The sequence below is a fragment of the Balearica regulorum genome, chromosome 2, assembly GCF_011004875.1.
Source record: "Balearica regulorum gibbericeps isolate bBalReg1 chromosome 2, bBalReg1.pri, whole genome shotgun sequence".
In the NCBI taxonomy this organism is placed as follows: domain Eukaryota; kingdom Metazoa; phylum Chordata; class Aves; order Gruiformes; family Gruidae; genus Balearica; species Balearica regulorum.
The window spans coordinates 119,717,703-119,735,149 of NC_046185.1; the positions used below are offsets into that span (position 1 = coordinate 119,717,703).

At 39.9% G+C, this 17,447-nt stretch overlaps 2 protein-coding genes across 2 annotated transcripts in view; one reads left to right on the forward strand and one right to left on the reverse strand.

Moving 5' to 3' along the window:
• Positions 1 to 4,323: 4,323 nt before the first annotated feature.
• On the reverse strand, positions 4,324 to 16,088 carry KIAA1143 (KIAA1143 ortholog). Its single transcript, XM_075745596.1, has 3 exons — positions 15,881 to 16,088; positions 14,225 to 14,384; positions 4,324 to 7,556 (listed from the first exon to the last, which is right to left on the reverse strand). Exons 1-3 carry the CDS (start codon positions 15,986 to 15,988, stop codon positions 7,345 to 7,347), a joined length of 480 nt encoding a protein of 159 aa, XP_075601711.1. The 5' UTR covers positions 15,989 to 16,088; the 3' UTR covers positions 4,324 to 7,344.
• Positions 16,089 to 16,252: 164 nt separating this feature from the next.
• Positions 16,253 to 17,447, forward strand: part of KIF15 (kinesin family member 15) — a 37,831-nt gene continuing 36,636 nt past the window's right edge. Inside the window, exon 1 of the mRNA XM_075745568.1 lies at positions 16,253 to 16,369. Coding sequence (XP_075601683.1) covers positions 16,351 to 16,369 — 19 coding nt within the window. The 5' untranslated portion in view covers positions 16,253 to 16,350. The remainder of the gene's footprint in view (positions 16,370 to 17,447) is intronic.

Genomic DNA, 17,447 nt, shown 5'->3' on the forward strand with positions numbered 1-17,447 from the left:
ATTACCTTCCTCTTTGCAGCAAGCTTTACATATCTGAAGACTGGTATCACATTCTTATTCCCTCCCCTGCATCTCCTTTCTCTAGATGTATAAACCCAGTTCTTTCAATCCGTCCTCACAGGTCATGTTTTCTAGACTTCTGATCAATAGCACTACTTTCTGCTGGACTTTGCAATTGGTCTACATTTTTCTTTTTTGAAGCATAGTGCACAAAAGTAGACACATTACTCCAGCTTAAGTCTGAAGCAGAGAATAAGTAGGGTAGGATTACTTCACATTTCTTCTCCACAACACGTTATTTATTGAGCCGAAATTGCATTAGCTTTTCCTCACACCGTGGCCTGCGTTCAGTTGTTAATTCACAGCAGTCACAGATCTCTTCCTGCGTAATGACCACCTGGTCAGTCGCTCCCATCATTTATGTATGTTGCTGGCTATAGGAGTTCAGTGGCAAGATCCTGGAGTGTCCAATGCTTAACTTCCTTGAATTTAAACCTATTTGCCTCAGACTACCTTGTTCAGGTTTAGTAAGGAGCTCATGTATCTATTAGTACCATTTCACTGAGAACGATGGAGTAACATCAGAAAAGAAATTAGCCCAAGCTGCCCATCCAGCACAGAGGAATTCAGCAACGGTTCTTTCCATTAATACCATGTTGAGCACATTCAGTCTGCAATAACCTGAAACACGATGATTTCTTTTCAGAGCAGTTGGAGAAATTTAAAATACAGACAATTAAGCACCGAATATTATAGCTCAGAGGTATCCTGATATGATGAAAGGTCTCCAACCTATCTGCATCCTGATGGGCATAATACCCAGTGAGGGGAGGGCTCTTTCAATCACCAATAATACCCAAATTAGGATGAAATGGGAACTGTTTCTTATCTGCTCCACCTTGGTTAGTTGTCCAGAACTTGGAAAATTCAAGCCCTATTCATATCTGTAATGGATGGAATTACATTTGTCTTATTATACAATCTTGAAATGTGGTGAGGAACCAGGTATCATTTCTCTTTCTGCTCTACAGGCAGATCCTTCCCTGTAGCAGTTGGAGTAATTTGCAGGTACAGCCTCAAGCAGAGAGAGAACAAGGTTCCTCAGAGTAATGGGGCCTAAACAACAACCCAAAAAAGACACCGTGGTAAGAAAAGGGTTAACCCTTCAAGTGCCAAAGTGGTTTTTCACCCGAAATAGAATTACAAGTTACCCACCATTTATAAGCAGATTAAACATTTAGATGAAATTTTAAAATTGCTCTGAATTTGACCTTCCTCTAATTTTGATTTTTACCAAGTATTTGAAACAATTTGGCATGATTAAAAATTAATAGTGGAATACTAAGTAGATCAAAGGAACAAGTCTTCTAGCTCCCGTCAAACTCAAATGCATAATTCCCACAGGTGCCTTTGAAAATCCCTGTTTTGAATGCTGTTGTCCATTGGATGAACAGCTCGAACATCACCAGCTTTCTGCATAAACATGGTTTGCCTGCAATAATTTATGAAAATCGTAAAATTGATTTAAGCTCTTCTCAGTGCTCCATAAATTTTGTGCAGCCCTTAAATTATAAAACTGCTGCTGCTGCTGTGGCACTGATCAGAACAATGCTTCATCTCTTCTCTCAAGATAGTTGGCATGTCAGGGGAGAAAAGAAGAGACTCGGGCAGCTGAATTGTTTGTTTCAATTTAACAGGGCAGAATAAAACAGCCTAGATGCCAGGGCTCTAGTCCCACTGAGACTGCGTGCATCGAGTTTTTATTGCCAAAATAGTTGTTCCAACCTTCCCCTTGGTTTTAAACCAGAAGAATAACTTTCATTGATTTCACAAGAACACTTTTTTTGCACACATCATCAGATTTGTGATACTTGAGATGTTCCCCTTCTAATTTATAATCATCGTGTTCTTGTTCTCAGATACATGACAAGAAAATGCTGCATCTGCCCAATTACACATTGGTGCAAAAAAGCTCTGCAAATCTCACTACATGGTTATCAGATAGTCGCCCTCACAGCCCAAAGCAGTACCAGAACAAATGTAGGCTCTTCGCTTTCACTAAAATTAGCGTTTTTAAGAGTGGATTTTATTTATTTTTTAATCTCTACCTTCTTTGACAAAGACTAAAAACATCATTTTTGGCATTAAATCTAACACAAGGTGAAATTAAAGTCCTAGTATAGAGAAACTATGTTTGAACAGGCTCCTTTACTCTTAAGTTTGGCCTAGTCACATATTAAAACTGCAGACTGCTTTGTCTCTATTGAGATTTAGGGTTGTGCTAGCTAACTCAGATTAAGGGCACCCTTGTTTTTCTGAAGTCTCATCTGGAGTAGCCCAGTTTTCAAAGGCAAAGTGCTCAGGACATTACTGGAATCACTCTTTTCGGTGTTTCATCCTGGGGATCCAAAGTCAGCAGCTGCTATAGTCTTTTTCTTAGCACTGATGCTTTCCAGCTCTTTCCACTCTCCCAGTAACGTTTCCTAGTCTGTCATTCAGACAGTCGTCATTTTTAAGGGATGCGTTTTCAACCTTTCTACGCTCACGCTGTTCTCCCACGTAACCCTGTGAGTTTCATTCTTCCTCATACGCTATGTTTTTGCTCAGAGGTATACAAACCATCTGTGCCTCTAATACAATGTTCTTAAATAGCCTCCAGGCAGATCTCTATGGTTTTTAAGTACTTCTCTTTGCCCTTCAGCCTGCTGTTAACCGTTTTCCTCATAGTTTTATAATCTGCCCTTTTAAAGTTCGTTGTTACTGTGTTGTCCCTAAGGGAACAATTCTTTCATGATATCAAAACTAAAAGCGTGCAGTGATCACCGTTACCCCACGGAGGCTTGACAACACCATCCTCTAATAACTTCTGCCTATTACAAGGTAGCTCCCTCTTGCCCATGGCCTTAACTAATCAGGCATTGCACTGAAGACTGCCACGGGAGTCGAGGAAAAGGAATCCTTTGCCATATGGATTGGAATGGCACCAAAGCCACTTTACATCTCCTGACAGAGGAAAAACTGATTTTGCCAGCTGTTTCATTATCTCCAACAAAAAAACAAACAAACAAACAAAAAAACCAAACAAAAAAAAGTGATTGCAGGGTAAACACTGTAGAATTCAGTCTTGTGTAATTTTCCTGACTGGCCCCATCCATTTTCCTCAGGAGGAAGTTACTTCCCAGGGGCTGGCTCTGCGATTTTATAGGTTCCCCAAATCTTAAGGAAGTCTACAGGACGTTGCAGGCACTCATGTAAAACCCTGTGGTGCTTCTCCCCTGGTTTTAATGGCTACCCTTGTGACTGCTGCCTCTGGAACGCTCTCAAGGAAGCGGGGCGGAAGGAGAGGTCTATGTGACATGAAAAATCTCTCTGCAGATTAACACCTCACTCTAGGAATGGGACTAAAGGTATGATACCGAAGAGGCAGCTCATACACCAGCCTTTCTGTTTGGTGAATGCACAAAAGATTGATTTGTGGCATCTTGCCATGGCAGAAGGCTATAGGTTATTAACCGACTTCAATGGACAAACACTTGCTGAGACCGCATCTCATACCTTTTGTGCTGTACCAAAAGCAATGACTCATCTTCAGGCATGCCTGACGTCCTTGAGAATGCAATTGGCTCTACACAGGCAAGTGAAGCATTACTTAGTTAATACACTACAGCACAAGGGAAACAATCAGCTGAAACGATGACATTGCTACTTCCTGCTTCATTATAAATCTGCAGCTTCCTAACAGGATTATATACTGAAGCACTGTAAAAAAAAAGACATTAAGTCCTGTGATGAAACTTAAAAAATGTGTAATTAAAACAGCTAAATGCAGGCTTCTTGTGTTCAGTGTCTGCAAAACATAGCCTTTGATCCTCCAAATGGTATTTCCTGGAAAAGTGCCAGACACAAAAACCTTCAGAATAGAATTCTGACTCATCCCTTCCTGTTTAGGCCAATGAAATGACTGTTGGCAGTCCAACAAATTTGTTTTGAGAAAAATTAACCTTATCAGAGAGATTAGAAATATAACCAAGGATAGGAACTCCTGGACCACTTGCCCACACATGCATTTTACTGCTCATTCTGTCCCATGTCTTTGCAATTTCTGTCTTAATAATGCAGCATTCTTGATGATTGACCTTGCTTCCTATTACTTAGGGAAAGATCCCATTTCTTCAAAAGAAAAAAGTGACAGATCACACCTTTCCTTATGACATCATCTATTGCTGCAATGCTACCACAATTCACCACCTTTGTTCCAGCTTACTGCTCAGCTAAGAAGAGCGAGAACTACCATGACCACCAATGACTGTTTTTGAGTCTTAATGAACTGGAAAATTTCAAAGATTTTTATTAATAAAAACTGTGCAAGATTCCCATATTAGGTAACAGGCCACAGCTACTTTCACTGTGCTCCTCCACAGCACTTCTCTCATGCTTAGCTGAGCAACTCCACAAGAAAAAAAATACATATACATTCCCCACTAAGGAGGGGAAAAGGACTGGGGATAGGGAAGAAATATAGGAAAAGCCAGGAAAATTGTCCATTCCAGTCCTAGCCCCATGTTCCATGTGCTCACTTTGGCTTCCCCTTTATTAGAAAGTTCTTGCAAATATTATTTTTCCATGACCTGTTGCTTAAGGCAGGTGATTGCTTAAGACAGTTTCACATTTCTTTCCTAAATGAACAAGTAATCGTTCTCTTTAGTCACAGGTTTCATGGAGAGTTGATGGCGTGTGTAATTTTCCTGGTGTGTCACATTAAGAACACTGAATTTTTGACATGACTACTTGACTAAAATGCTTTTGCGCATCACTCACATCTCTTAATAAATATATCCAATTAGCTATTGTTAGGTGAACTGGGAGTGAAAGACAATGAATACAAAAGTCTCCTCCTGGTCAGAGCACTACAAATCACAATCAGAATAAAGGAAAGAAACTGGGTTTCCGTATCCACCTTTCTTTCCCCTGCTGTGTTGCCTGAAGAACAACATGCCTTTCATTGCATTATTTCCATGTAAACCCAATTAATTTATTTGCATTCCAGACATCTGTTAGGAAGTTGTAGGTCAAGGAGCATGATTAAGCAAAAATATTGCACCCAGTATTTTGAGGTAACCCTCTTTTTACTGGACTTCAGTCTCACAAGTCTTTCACTAGAAATAGTAATTTTTCTTTAAATGCAATCACTAACCAGATTCAAACAAGACCTCAATCTTATTTTGAACATGCCAAATCAGCTGCATATTTGGGAGGCCGTCTCTAATTTTAAGGTAAATCCAAATTCCCTCTGATCCTTAGCAAGCATTTATCTCTTGATAGCCACGTCTCCTAAACTGCCTCACAGCTAAAGTGAGGAGCTTTCAGGCTGTGCAAGAAAAATGAGAGCAAGTACATTTTTGTGCTGACAAACAGAACCAGAAAAGTTTAAGTAAGCAGTCAATGGTTAATTCATTCTTTCAGATGAGTCTCAGCAAGTCAAGAGTATTTACTCAGCTGTTGAACTATGCCCAAATATTTCTTCAGTATACTGTAATGCTACAATATTTCTCATGGGTGTGTATATATACCTTTTTAATGGATTCAAACAAGTTTTAAGTATACAAAATAAATGGAAAGATTAATCCCTGGGCACCTTTGATTCTGTATTTCTTCCTATGTTTGATTTTCTTTTTTATATATGCAGAATACAGACAAATCACGTATTTACAAATGTAACATGTCCTCATGGGAATAATCAGGTTGTCACACTGCACCTCTCTGGCACTTCTAATATCAGACCAGTGCTACAACAAGACTTTAATATCCATTTACAGGTCTGGTTTTAATTTTCTGAAAGGACAACACATCTATTCGTTCAGGGTAACATGCACTCACACAATTAGTGTGAAACAGTATGCAGACTTCATCTGATCTTATGCTGCAGGGAGTTGGTATGTATGGAGGTAGGTAGCAGTCATAAGAGGCTTCATTATCAGGTGTCAAAAAAATCCCATTTTATGCACTGAAATTTTCATTAAGGTATCTTTGGACCACTTATTGAAAACATAATTTATTGTTTAATACCAGATTAACAAACCGAAACAAGCTGTTTCACACAGCAACTTCAAATTTGCTCCTCAATGAAGCTTTACAGCCCAAATAATTTTGAATGTCCTGTCACGCAGCAGCAGAACTGGTTTCATTGCGTTGTACCCTGTAATTCTGCAGCCGCAACAGGTCTTGCTTAAATATGGTTACAGAACACACCATACTTCCAAATAATTTCAAACTCACTAGTCCCATTTCCACCACCTTGTTCTCCCTAATTCCATCAGCTCTCAGTGTTATTTTGAATTTCAAGACATCCTGTTACATAAATGGTACAGAAATGGTCACTTTCAGTGTACTGTACACGGGCAACTGAAACATTTGAAAACTGTATCACAGCTATAACATTTCTTGACTTAAATTTCCTGCTTACCATTTCCTACTCCAAGACAACCAAAACAATGCTTTTCCACACCTTAAAGATGAAATATATTTTTTAAAATAAGCTGTTTGAGATCACAAATAATTATGAAAACATATGGAGTTAACTGGAACTGATATACTTAAAAAAAAACCCCACCACCAAACCATCAGTGTGATGGCCAAAGTGCACAATCTCCAAGGGTTTAGGCACCTTTCTTTTGCATTAGTTGATACCATCAACTACAATAAAAAAAATTATATCTTGCTAGCACAATTAATGCAAATTAATTTGATGCTTCTTAGACTGCACTGACCAAAGACAGGATTAAGACTACATGACTTTAGCAACTGCAGGCTCACTTACTGCAAGGGCTCTGCAAAGAACACATCTGCCAAACCACACATGTGAAAGTTAGTGCAAACTTCTATTAAGCTATGAGACAGAAAACTTCAGTCTCTGTTCCACAGCAATGAAGTCTCTCTTTTGAATGTCAAGTCAACAATAAAAGGTAAAAAACACTCAACTGTCAAGTAAGGCCAGTAATTGCAGAGGAAATCAATTTTTAGTAATGGAGGACATTTTAAAATGTATTCATTGAAAATGTATATAAACTGGATATGTACAGGTATATTTTGCTACTCATTTGTGACCTCAAATAGCTTTTACATACATTGTTAAATTCTCTTTTAAAATAAAGACGTGACATACTGTTCATACAGTTCTATCTGAAGTGCAAAGACTTAGCTCTTGCTAGTTTTATACTATGTTTCTCTAGTTGGACTATAACAAAGTAAGAAAAGACTCAAGACACCATGCTTCAATTTCTAGGAAAACACTCAATCTTAAGCAGATCCTTAGAAGAGTAAGTAAAATGTAAAAAAATACAACTCCTAATCATCATTTTCCTCATCATCAAATGAGAGAAGGCTGCTATTTTTTATTTGCTTAGCTGTACTCTGAGGAGTAGTTGCTTCTCTCTTCGTTTTCTTTGCCTCTTTCATCTTCTTACTTGAACTTACATTGAAGTCCAAACACTTCTCTGATGAACGTTTGGCTGGTTTCCTGAACATAATTTTTCCATCAGCAGGTTCTGGTTCACCATCTATAACAAAGACAGTAAAATCAGAACTCATCCACACACATTCACACACACATACAGATCTTCACTATTATCTTCTTGTTTTCCCCCAGAACCAAGATCAGCAAGACCTCTGCTAGAATGCAACAATCGTGAAAATGTATCTTTTGGCTGCCAGGTCTGTATCAATGAATGTCCTTCATGCACACACATCTGCTCCATGGCAATCAGCCCTTGAAGACAGTTCTCCTGCAATTCCTCTTAGAAATAGGTTCTCACTAATCAGAGCTTTAATTTAGAAGAGACTAAGCAGCAGAGCTTTTACCACACAATCCAGCCGCATCCAATTATCAAAATGGAGAGGACAACTTTATAGGATCCTCTAATTCCACTTCACTATTTGTAAAATCCATGACAACAAATGCACTTATTTCAGAATTATGCTAGCTCTTTAAAGAACAAAATGGCACGCATACAAGACAAAGCTTTTCTGGTTTTATTTTTTTTCCTAATAGACCCTGTCCTGCTGAGACAGCTAAAAAGATTATATGGTCATAAACCTGCCTTTTATTATCATATAGGATGAAAGTCTTAGTGTTTCTTTGTATCTGCAAAATCAACAAACTATTCCAACTGGTTAATTCTGCCCCTCTGTATGTACTACAGCAAATAATTTTAAAACCAAGAGAAGTCCCTTCCAGAATTATCAGGCCGAGGAGGGAAGCTACTGCACAAGTAACAGCATCAAGGCAATATTTCTAGGGGAAAAAACCTGTCATTGTAAAGTCATGAATCAGACACAAAGGCTCATGCTGCAGTAGTCTGCAATTTTTATAATGTATATGCGACAGAATGCTATAGAACCACAGGTTCTGTACAAGATATTTTTCCTAAAGTACTTTCATGAAATTCATTATTCAACAGAAATTTCTTAACAAAATGCATGTGTTTGACAAGATTATGTGCTATTTAATTATAAGCAATAAATATCTTTTGTCTTTAGCACGAATTCTTTCCGCAACTCATAGGCATTATGGCAGAAGACTGGCTGAAACACTCTTCAGTGTATACTCCAAACACCACAACGATTAAATCTGGTGTCTTAAGGGTTGTGTGGTACAAATTAAGACCATCAACCTCATCAGGAAACTTCACTTATAATTCCTTAAGTTTCACAGACCCTTTTTTAAGAAGAAACCTAGCTTGAAAAACTAAGCACCAATTCTGTCAATGACTTCTATAGAACGCACACTTCTGCAGTAGTTTATGAGCGAATACTACTATGCAGAAAATAACTAACCAGGTTTTGGGAAAATATTTCAGTACTGGTGCATTAGAGAAGCATTACAGTTACAAGGGATTACCAGCAATAATAAACTGTAGATATGACAAGCATATTTGCCAATGGATCCATTGTGAATTCTGCATGGAAAGCTTAGGTGTTTAGATGCTATACATGGGATACAGAAGTTTAGGAAGTGCCCATGCTAAATTCTGGCAAAGAAAAATAACTATTTCTGAAAACATATCACACCCAGCCAATCAAAATGCGCTATATACCATTTTTCTCAGAAGTTGGATTAAAAATTCAAAATATTTTTCCACATAATTGCCTCTGGTTTTGGGCTCTAAAGTTAAATATAAAATAATTCCCCTTACTATTGTTGGTTAATTACAATGTTCGTTTGGAAACCCAGATCTTCTAACTTAAAGATCTAAGGCACATGATATAAACCAAATTCTGCAAAAAAAAAAAAAAAATGCATCTATAAGAAAAATTTCACTTAAAAGAAGACCCAACTGTCTATATACTTGAGCCAGCCAGCACACAGACTGTACACAGTACCAGTACAGCTGTGGAAATAGAACTTCAAAGTAACCAGTTACCACAGTTACCATATAAGCATGAGAAGCATCAAAAAATCTCATTGGACACTGTTTTAAAGAGCAGTTATTACATTTTCTTCCGACAGCAAATTGCAAAACCAAACTCCACAAAATAAATCAGATAAACAACTATGTACTCACACTCCATGTAAAAATGGAAGTAAAAAATTTCAACTTTATGCCCAGGTCTTCTGCTACCCACGCTGTGAACTGCACAAAATCATTTCATCTTGTCTACCAGATGGAAAAACTGGTAGGTATCTTTGCAATATGAATTTAAACTCTTTATAAGCAAAGTGTATAAACGGAGCAAAGCTGAAAAACTCCACCAAAATGACAACTAGCTTAGCTCTGACCTCCAGGGCCTCTATACTATTTGCGGATCATTCTGCATCGAAGGAATATATTTTAGCTCTTGGCCTGGTCAAACACTGTCAAAATTTCATTATACGCTCAAGGACAGTCCTTTTGGCAGGAATCCCAGGCCAACTTCAGAGTGCTATGATGTGTTGGCAATGCTTGACAAAGAATGAAGCACATGAAGAAATGCAGCAGGCCTAGCCTTACCTAAGCAACTTGTGGAAAGAGGGAGGACAGACTATGCTTTTTGGAAACAATTTTATGTAGCAGCTCAAGAAATTTGTGTTGATTCGTTAAGATTGTCTTTTCCAGCTGGTAAAAGCTTCACCTTTCTAATTTTACCAGACTTTTATGTGTCAGCTCTCTTTTTTGTTTTTATCAATGACCTCCAAAAACTGGCTTGTATTAAGCAATGCAAAGAAGAGACTGAAGAAACAATCTCAGTGTTGGTAGTTTTTAAAACAGAGCCCTGATAAAAGACAAATTATACTATTACAAGTTATGGAAAGCAGGATACAACCAATATAAAAGCATTACAGGAGAAATACTAAAATCCACTTCTGATAAGAGAGTCAAAAAAATAGCAATTGAAATTCCGACTGTTCTTACTCATTGCTGCTTTTACCTGGATGACAAACCTTTACACTGGTCAACTAAGAGGGGCACAATCAGACCTTGAGCTGAAAACTCACTTTACAAGTGACATCAATTTAAGAAGCCACACATTCAGAAATTTTTTTTCTTCTCTTTTAATTGCAAGTTATATATTACAAGAAAAGTAGAACTGAAGGTCTGGAAAAGAAACACTGATCTTCAGTTTACTGTATCTTTTATTTAGTAGTCATTTGTGTAGTTAGCAGCACCATTTTTCAGCAGTTTCCGTCCACATGGGTCAATGCGGCAACAACGGGAAGCACAAACACCACTAAATTGGCAGGAACAACAGCAGGAGCAGGGCAAACAGTATTTCAAGATATAGGTCTATTCAATGATAAAGGTTGGGAAAAAATTACGATAACCTGGAAAATTTCTTAAAGATTTCCAAGGTTAGTAGTTCAGGTCAGACGTTTCAGATGCTCCTTCTAGTGCTTTCTGACCACCCATCTCTATGCATGCCTTTGGAAGCATTTAATACAGGGATTCTGCACACTGGTATCATGAAGATAAGAAGGCCAGTCTTCCTCAGATATTCAGTCTCATATGGGGATACTTGGGAAATTTCTTGATATTTAGATACTGTAAAATTAGCTTTGATTTAGATTTCTGCTGTTCACATGATGAACAACAGCATGAACTCTGTGATATATAACAGCTGCTTAGTTAAGGAAAGAGCTCTGTTACCCAAGACAGCATTGACTCTTCTCTCCTCTCTCCTGACCTCCCCCAACCCCAGCATATAGAATGAGACAAGAAGACTTAGAAGACTTTGAACGAGTAAGGACACCTTCTGCCAAATTTGGTCATCTGCATGTATCAGAGTTTCCCAAAGGCCAGATGAACTAGAAAAGCAGTAGAAAAATCAATTCCATAGACGATAATGAATGCTGGGATAAAGTATTTGCCATCTTTTCTTTGCACAAATTTAATTTCTCATAAGACCATTTTTCTTTGTCTCTGAACCAAGAGTAACGGTTTATAAAATGCTGCATAACAATATTAAACAAAATGACTGTTGATAAACAAATGACTATTTTTATAAAATGCCTCTAAGTCAGTCCTCCAACTGGAGGGGCGTTTTCTCATATAGGAAAGGTTCAATCCTAAATAAAAAAAAGTTTCCTGTGACTACACTTGCAAAAGCCAATGTACAAGCTTCACTAAATTTTGTTCTGACTTAGAAGGCAACTAAGTGATTACTTAGGATCTTTCAAAGTGCCTCCGCATTGATGTGAACATGGTGGAAAGGAAGATTATGAGTTGGGAAATTTACTTCCCTGCTACCTTTTCAGCTTCAGGTAATTTCACTAATGATCTGATTTGGGGCTACACAATGGTCTAATACCTGTAAATTAATTTCACTTTCAACTCTGGGATAAAAATCAAAGCAAGAAGAAATGTAATCAAATGATGGAGCATCAAATTTTCTTTATGCTTCCCATTTTCAGAACTGACAATTATCCAAAAAAAAAAAAAAAGAAAATAAATTAACACGTTAGTCAAAACTCTCTTTATTAAACTGGAAGTAACCAGCTGTCTAAATACTTGTGTCTGACTAGAAATGAGAATTTTAATCTAGAGGTCAGACTGACGGTGCAAAGATGGACAAAGACTCAAAGAAGCCTTCAGCAAGCCTTCACACCTTCATTGAAAATTTCACATCAAGTCCTCTCCATAGCAGAGGAACATAGTAGCACTTACCCTGCTTATTCCCATAAGCAAAAAAAAAAAAAAAGAAAAAGGAGGCCAAGACCTCACATTAACAGCAAAGGCAGATGAACAAATAGTAACACAATAATGTAGAAGAGAGGGCAGCAGTCCCCAGAGTATAGTGATTCAACACTTCTGCTACTGTGGATTTTTTTCCTACAAATCCAAGTTATTACTCAAGGGCTGAAGGGGTAATAAGCAGAGGTGCTAAAGTCTTACAGGGACTCAATACTACTATCCTCACTACATTCAATTGTGTCTTAGGAACGTCTTTTTCCACCAAAGAAGTTCAGTTACTCTATTCAAATACACTTCCATTTCATACTGTGTATTCAGCTTGGTAGCTCTTTTGCACTTTTTTCACAGCATGGACTCCACCTCAATAGATTCTCACGGACAGCTACTCCTTTATGCCCAGCCTTACAAAATCATTTTTCCTCCTACTGTGATCATTCAAAATTCAAGTTGCTTATGTGAAAAGGAAACCAATGCTCAGAAAGAATCATGCCATTTCTTTCCAATAGGTTGAAATTTCTCCCAATACCAGGAGGGTGATCCCACTTTTGAAAAGAAATCATGTGACAACTTTACAAACTGCAACACCAGTACAAACTGCTTACACTTCAGTAACAAGAGACGGGGAAGTGAGCAGGAAGCTGAACACATTTTCTCAGAGGAGTCCAAATTATGTAAACACAGCTCTCAGTCTACTACCTGGTTACACCTAACGCATACGTATCTACCTGCAGAAACAAATCAGATGTACTTTTAGTTTCGAGCTAACCTACATTACAAAAACGAAGAATTTTTATCAACCTGCTTCTCAAAAATGTAAGATTCTTGATGTATTTTCTCCCACTACTGTTACTTGACTTCTACATTTCTACAATTTAAATTTTAACACATACTTCTACATAGGGACAGCACAAACCTGAATTTTCCAATCCAAACAGCAGAAAAAGACAGAAGCTAAGGATGTCATATTGATAGTCACGTGCTAGCCTCTTAATCTGCTCTAAACTCAATTTACAGCCTTTGTAAATAGCCACAATGGCTAACAGAGAAAAAGTCCCACAGCTTCTATGAATCACCTTTCTATTTTATAGTTGTGAGGTTCCAGTTTTTCTTAATTATTAGTACTATCTGTAGTGGAAATGTCTTATCGACCTTTAATCTGTCAAGTTTTCTGTCAGCAAAAAGTAAAAATAAAGCTACATTGTCATGACGGAAGGTTTTGGACTCTCAAAGCATTTACATCAACCATATCTGAATGATGAATACTGACAGAAGTTCTTAACATAACTGTATTCAACTGTTTCACCTCTTTATTGTCTAACTGCAGCAACCTCTCCCACACCACTTCCATCTTTTCATTCTTGAAAAGCCTGTTAAATAACTTAAAGCTTTCTAATTCTTTGTAGCAAACCCCCCATTTTTTCTATACCTTGCTGTTTGTTGGCACTACTGTATCATCTGTTATTTTCAACTATTCCATTTAGTTTTGCTTAATATATTTGCAAGTCACAGCATATACTGGGCATGATTTTAAGCAAGTAATAACATAGACCAGTCAGTTAAGTGAACACATTACTGAGCTTACACACCTGCCATTCTTTCTACTGAAGCACTAACCTGAGTTTCCTCCTTCTGCCCATACACTCTCTTTTATGAACTCAAACAATTACCTTTAAGACATCCACTCCACCATCAAATTTGGCTCAACTAATTAATGAGTTCAAAAATTTCCACAGGTGATGTGAAAAGACTGTGTACGAGGACAATGGCACACCATAACAAAACAAAAAAGGAAAAAAAAAAAGATTTAAGGTGGTATTTAGAGGTAGGATGATGCACAATCAAGAAGCACACAACTGCAACACTATAAAAAGCCAGACAGCATGGATATGTACTCAATGACTTCAGATTATGAATCACAAGTCCAAATTATTTAGCTGAAAAATTCAAAACAACTAATCAAAAATAGTATTAAACAGTAGAAAACTGAGCAAATATCAAGCTCCCTTTTATGAGTTCTCTCTCTTTGGCTATAAAAACCAAGAAATTAGTTTGAAATTCACCTGATTCATTTGACTTTAAAGCCTCTTTGATTTGCTGTTTAATTTTCATTGCTTCTTCGGCAGTCAAGTCCCCTTTTTTCAGTGTTACCACTTGAGGCTGTTCATCTTCGTTGTCACTGCCATTCTCACTATCACCATCTGCAAGTGGAAGCTGCTCTCTCTAGACAGGAGAGAAATAAAAGCAATTCTGATCACCACATTAAATCACAATAGCTAAGGGTGGGCTAGAACACTTTGGTTTCACTTTTGCAGTAAGGTTAGTGAGGAGACCTGGCACAGCTGTCAGCACCAGGCCCTCCCAGCACACTTTGTCCAAATGGCTCTCCAGTTCCATCACCCAAGCGTCACCTAGAAAAAATCAGTATGGGCTCTTTCAATTAAAGACCAAACCAGCAGGAACTTGGAAGGTAAGAAACTCATTCCTTTTTCTTCGTTACCTTTATTATACAAGCACTGCCTGCAATGCAACACAAAGAAAATCTTAAATGTGTGGGCCCAAATTTGAATCTTCTGTGCTGTACTCAAAACAGTGCAAAGGGAAAGGGAATCCATGGTGGCTTTAAAGCTGCCTGACCAAATCTTTGTAAGCATTATTGACACAAGGAAGACTACGTCTTACTTCTACTCTCTCAAACTTGTGCTCTGAGGCAGAATAATTTGGAATAAAATTTTACATAAATAAACTTGCCAGCACGGAAACCTCAGTGTAACAACATAAAGTTTGGCAGTATTATAGGAACTGAAAACGTCATCTATAAGGAAAAGTATAGATAGTATTACCATAATCTACTGAAGTTACCAAGAGATACACAAAATGCAATCTGTCTCAGGAAGTGAAAGTTCATACTAAATTTACTAAAGGCATACTTTTATCTCAAATTCCAGCACATCTCAAGTAACGATGGGCCTCCTTCTTAAGGCAGCCTGTAAAACCTCACAGCTGGCACGAAACATGCATAATAGCACACTGGAAAGAGAAAAAAAGAATGTCCTCAGAAAAGGCCACCTTTTAAAAAGCTGGCTCAAACCCTAAGGCCCCTGCCCTGCCTTCCTAGCCATCACACCAGTTTGTGTCCACGGACCTACATTAAGATAGCATTAATCCCTTTCCAACATATTTTTTTACTATACATTTAAAACATTTTTTTAGTTTTTTTCCTGCCTGGGCTTTGTAAGGCTGGTTAAACTTGGAACGTCATTGCTGTTGCCCCCACAGACCACTCGGGCACCGACAGGTCGGCAGTGGCTGCTCTGCGAAGGGCACCGTCATCACGACGGCGGCCAGTATTAAAAACAGCAACAGGGAGGGGCACCGGATTATCTTTGTTGTTGTTTTGAATCTCCAACACAGAAGCAAAACCAGGTGACAAAACCAATTTCAGTTAATTTTAAGCGGGTAACCACTGTTACCCCTTGCCCTGCAGGGGCAAAGCCTAAAGTGCTGCTTCCCCGCCGCCTGCGACGGGGCCTTTCCCCCACATTCGCTACAGACCCCGGGGGGGGCATCGTGGCAGAGGAAGCTCCGTGGAGAGGGCGCTGCCCCTTCCCACCCCCGGCGAGGGGCCGGCCGCGGCGATGGGAAGGGAAGCAGGGTCCCGCCACAAGCCCCCGGGAAGGGAGGGCCGCGCTGCCCGAGCGCGGGGCCAGGCCAGTTACCTTGGTTTCCACCGTGGGCCCCTCCCGATACCCGACCTGCCGCTTGAAGCGGCTGAGGAAGGCGGGCTCGGCCGGCCGCACGTAGGAGACCTGGTTCCTTTTGCTCATGGCCGCTACCCGCGACCGAGCCGCGCTGCCGCCTCCCCCGCCCCTCACGGCCAGCCTCCCACCGCGCACTTCCGGCCCCAGTGGGCGCGAGAGGACGGCGGCTCTAGTAGGACATAGCTAACCCACCTCCTCCCTTCCCTAACGCTCTCCATGACGTGACGGGGGCGAAGACACTTTCAGCCAATAGCAGGAGAGAAGCCGGAGCGAGGAAGGAGGGCATAGAACGTGATGGCCGCGCGTATGTTGGCTTTGAGGAGGGGGCGGGGCCACGCCGCTTGCCGCTCTTAGCGCCAAATTCAAATGTTCCGCCATTTTGGGGAGGTGGGCGGAGCGGTGTTGGGGTGATAGGGCCGGTGAGGATCATGGCTCCCGGTATACGAGGTGAGGGGGACAAGGGTGGTCGTGGGCCTGAAGGAACCGAGGGATGTTTCCCCCTTGGCCGGGGAGCAGGCGCGGAGCAGGGTGTCTCGGTGAGGGAGGCTGTGCCGCCGGTAGTGCCCCTGGCCGGGTGAGGGACGGCCGCCTCCGGGGGGAGTATCACCCAGGTGTGAGAGCAAATAGGGTCAGGTAAAGGTGTGGCCGCGTTGGTGGGGCTCGGTGCGCCACGGAGGGGCTGGTTCCCTGGGGCTGCCGTCCTGGAGAGCCCCCAGGGCAGCCGCACCGTCCTGGGAGCGTCGGGGAAGGGCGGTGGGGGTGGAGCAGCGGCACGGAGAGGGGTGACCCCCGGCGCTTCCAGAAGCACTTCTGGCTCCGATATCCCCTGGGCTTCTCCGGGTTGATACCAGGGTGCAGGCAGCCCTCCCAAACAGGGAGGCTTTACAGACCCTGTTGCTCTCAGCCGACCCGCGTTTATCAGTTCATCATCTGTAAATTTTATCGAGTTTTAATCAGCTGTGATGTTTCTAACTGTAGTCTCTTATAAACGTTCAAGTGACAGCAGCCTTTCAAAATAGGAGTTAAAAACATTTAGCTTTAAGTAAGCTATAAGTCACCATATCTACCTATGGAGTAATATCTGGCATCCTCTTGAGATGTGAGGCAGTGCACAATGATGCTCATATGTACAGGACAGCTTTATGCATTCCAGAGTGCTCAATACTACTTCATAAATATTACTTTATAAAAGCAAAAGTAATATAGCTTCTCAGTTGTGCAGGTTTAGGAAATTGAGGTTTTTTGTGGTCATGTCAATAAAACTATTTCATGCTGTATTTTTTTATCTGCAGTGAGTTAGCAATTTTGAAAATATAATGGGAATATATAATGCCATTAACACTTATGTTCCTAATTCTCAAAAATACTTGCAAAATCTTATATTCATTAATTTAAAGAGACAACTCATTGCATATACGTTTACAAGTGTGTGCATGCTCACATTGCAGGACTGGAGCTTTTTCTACCTTTGCAATAAACTGCAAACTTTCTGCTAAAGGAAGATAGTTACTAAATATTTTTGTGC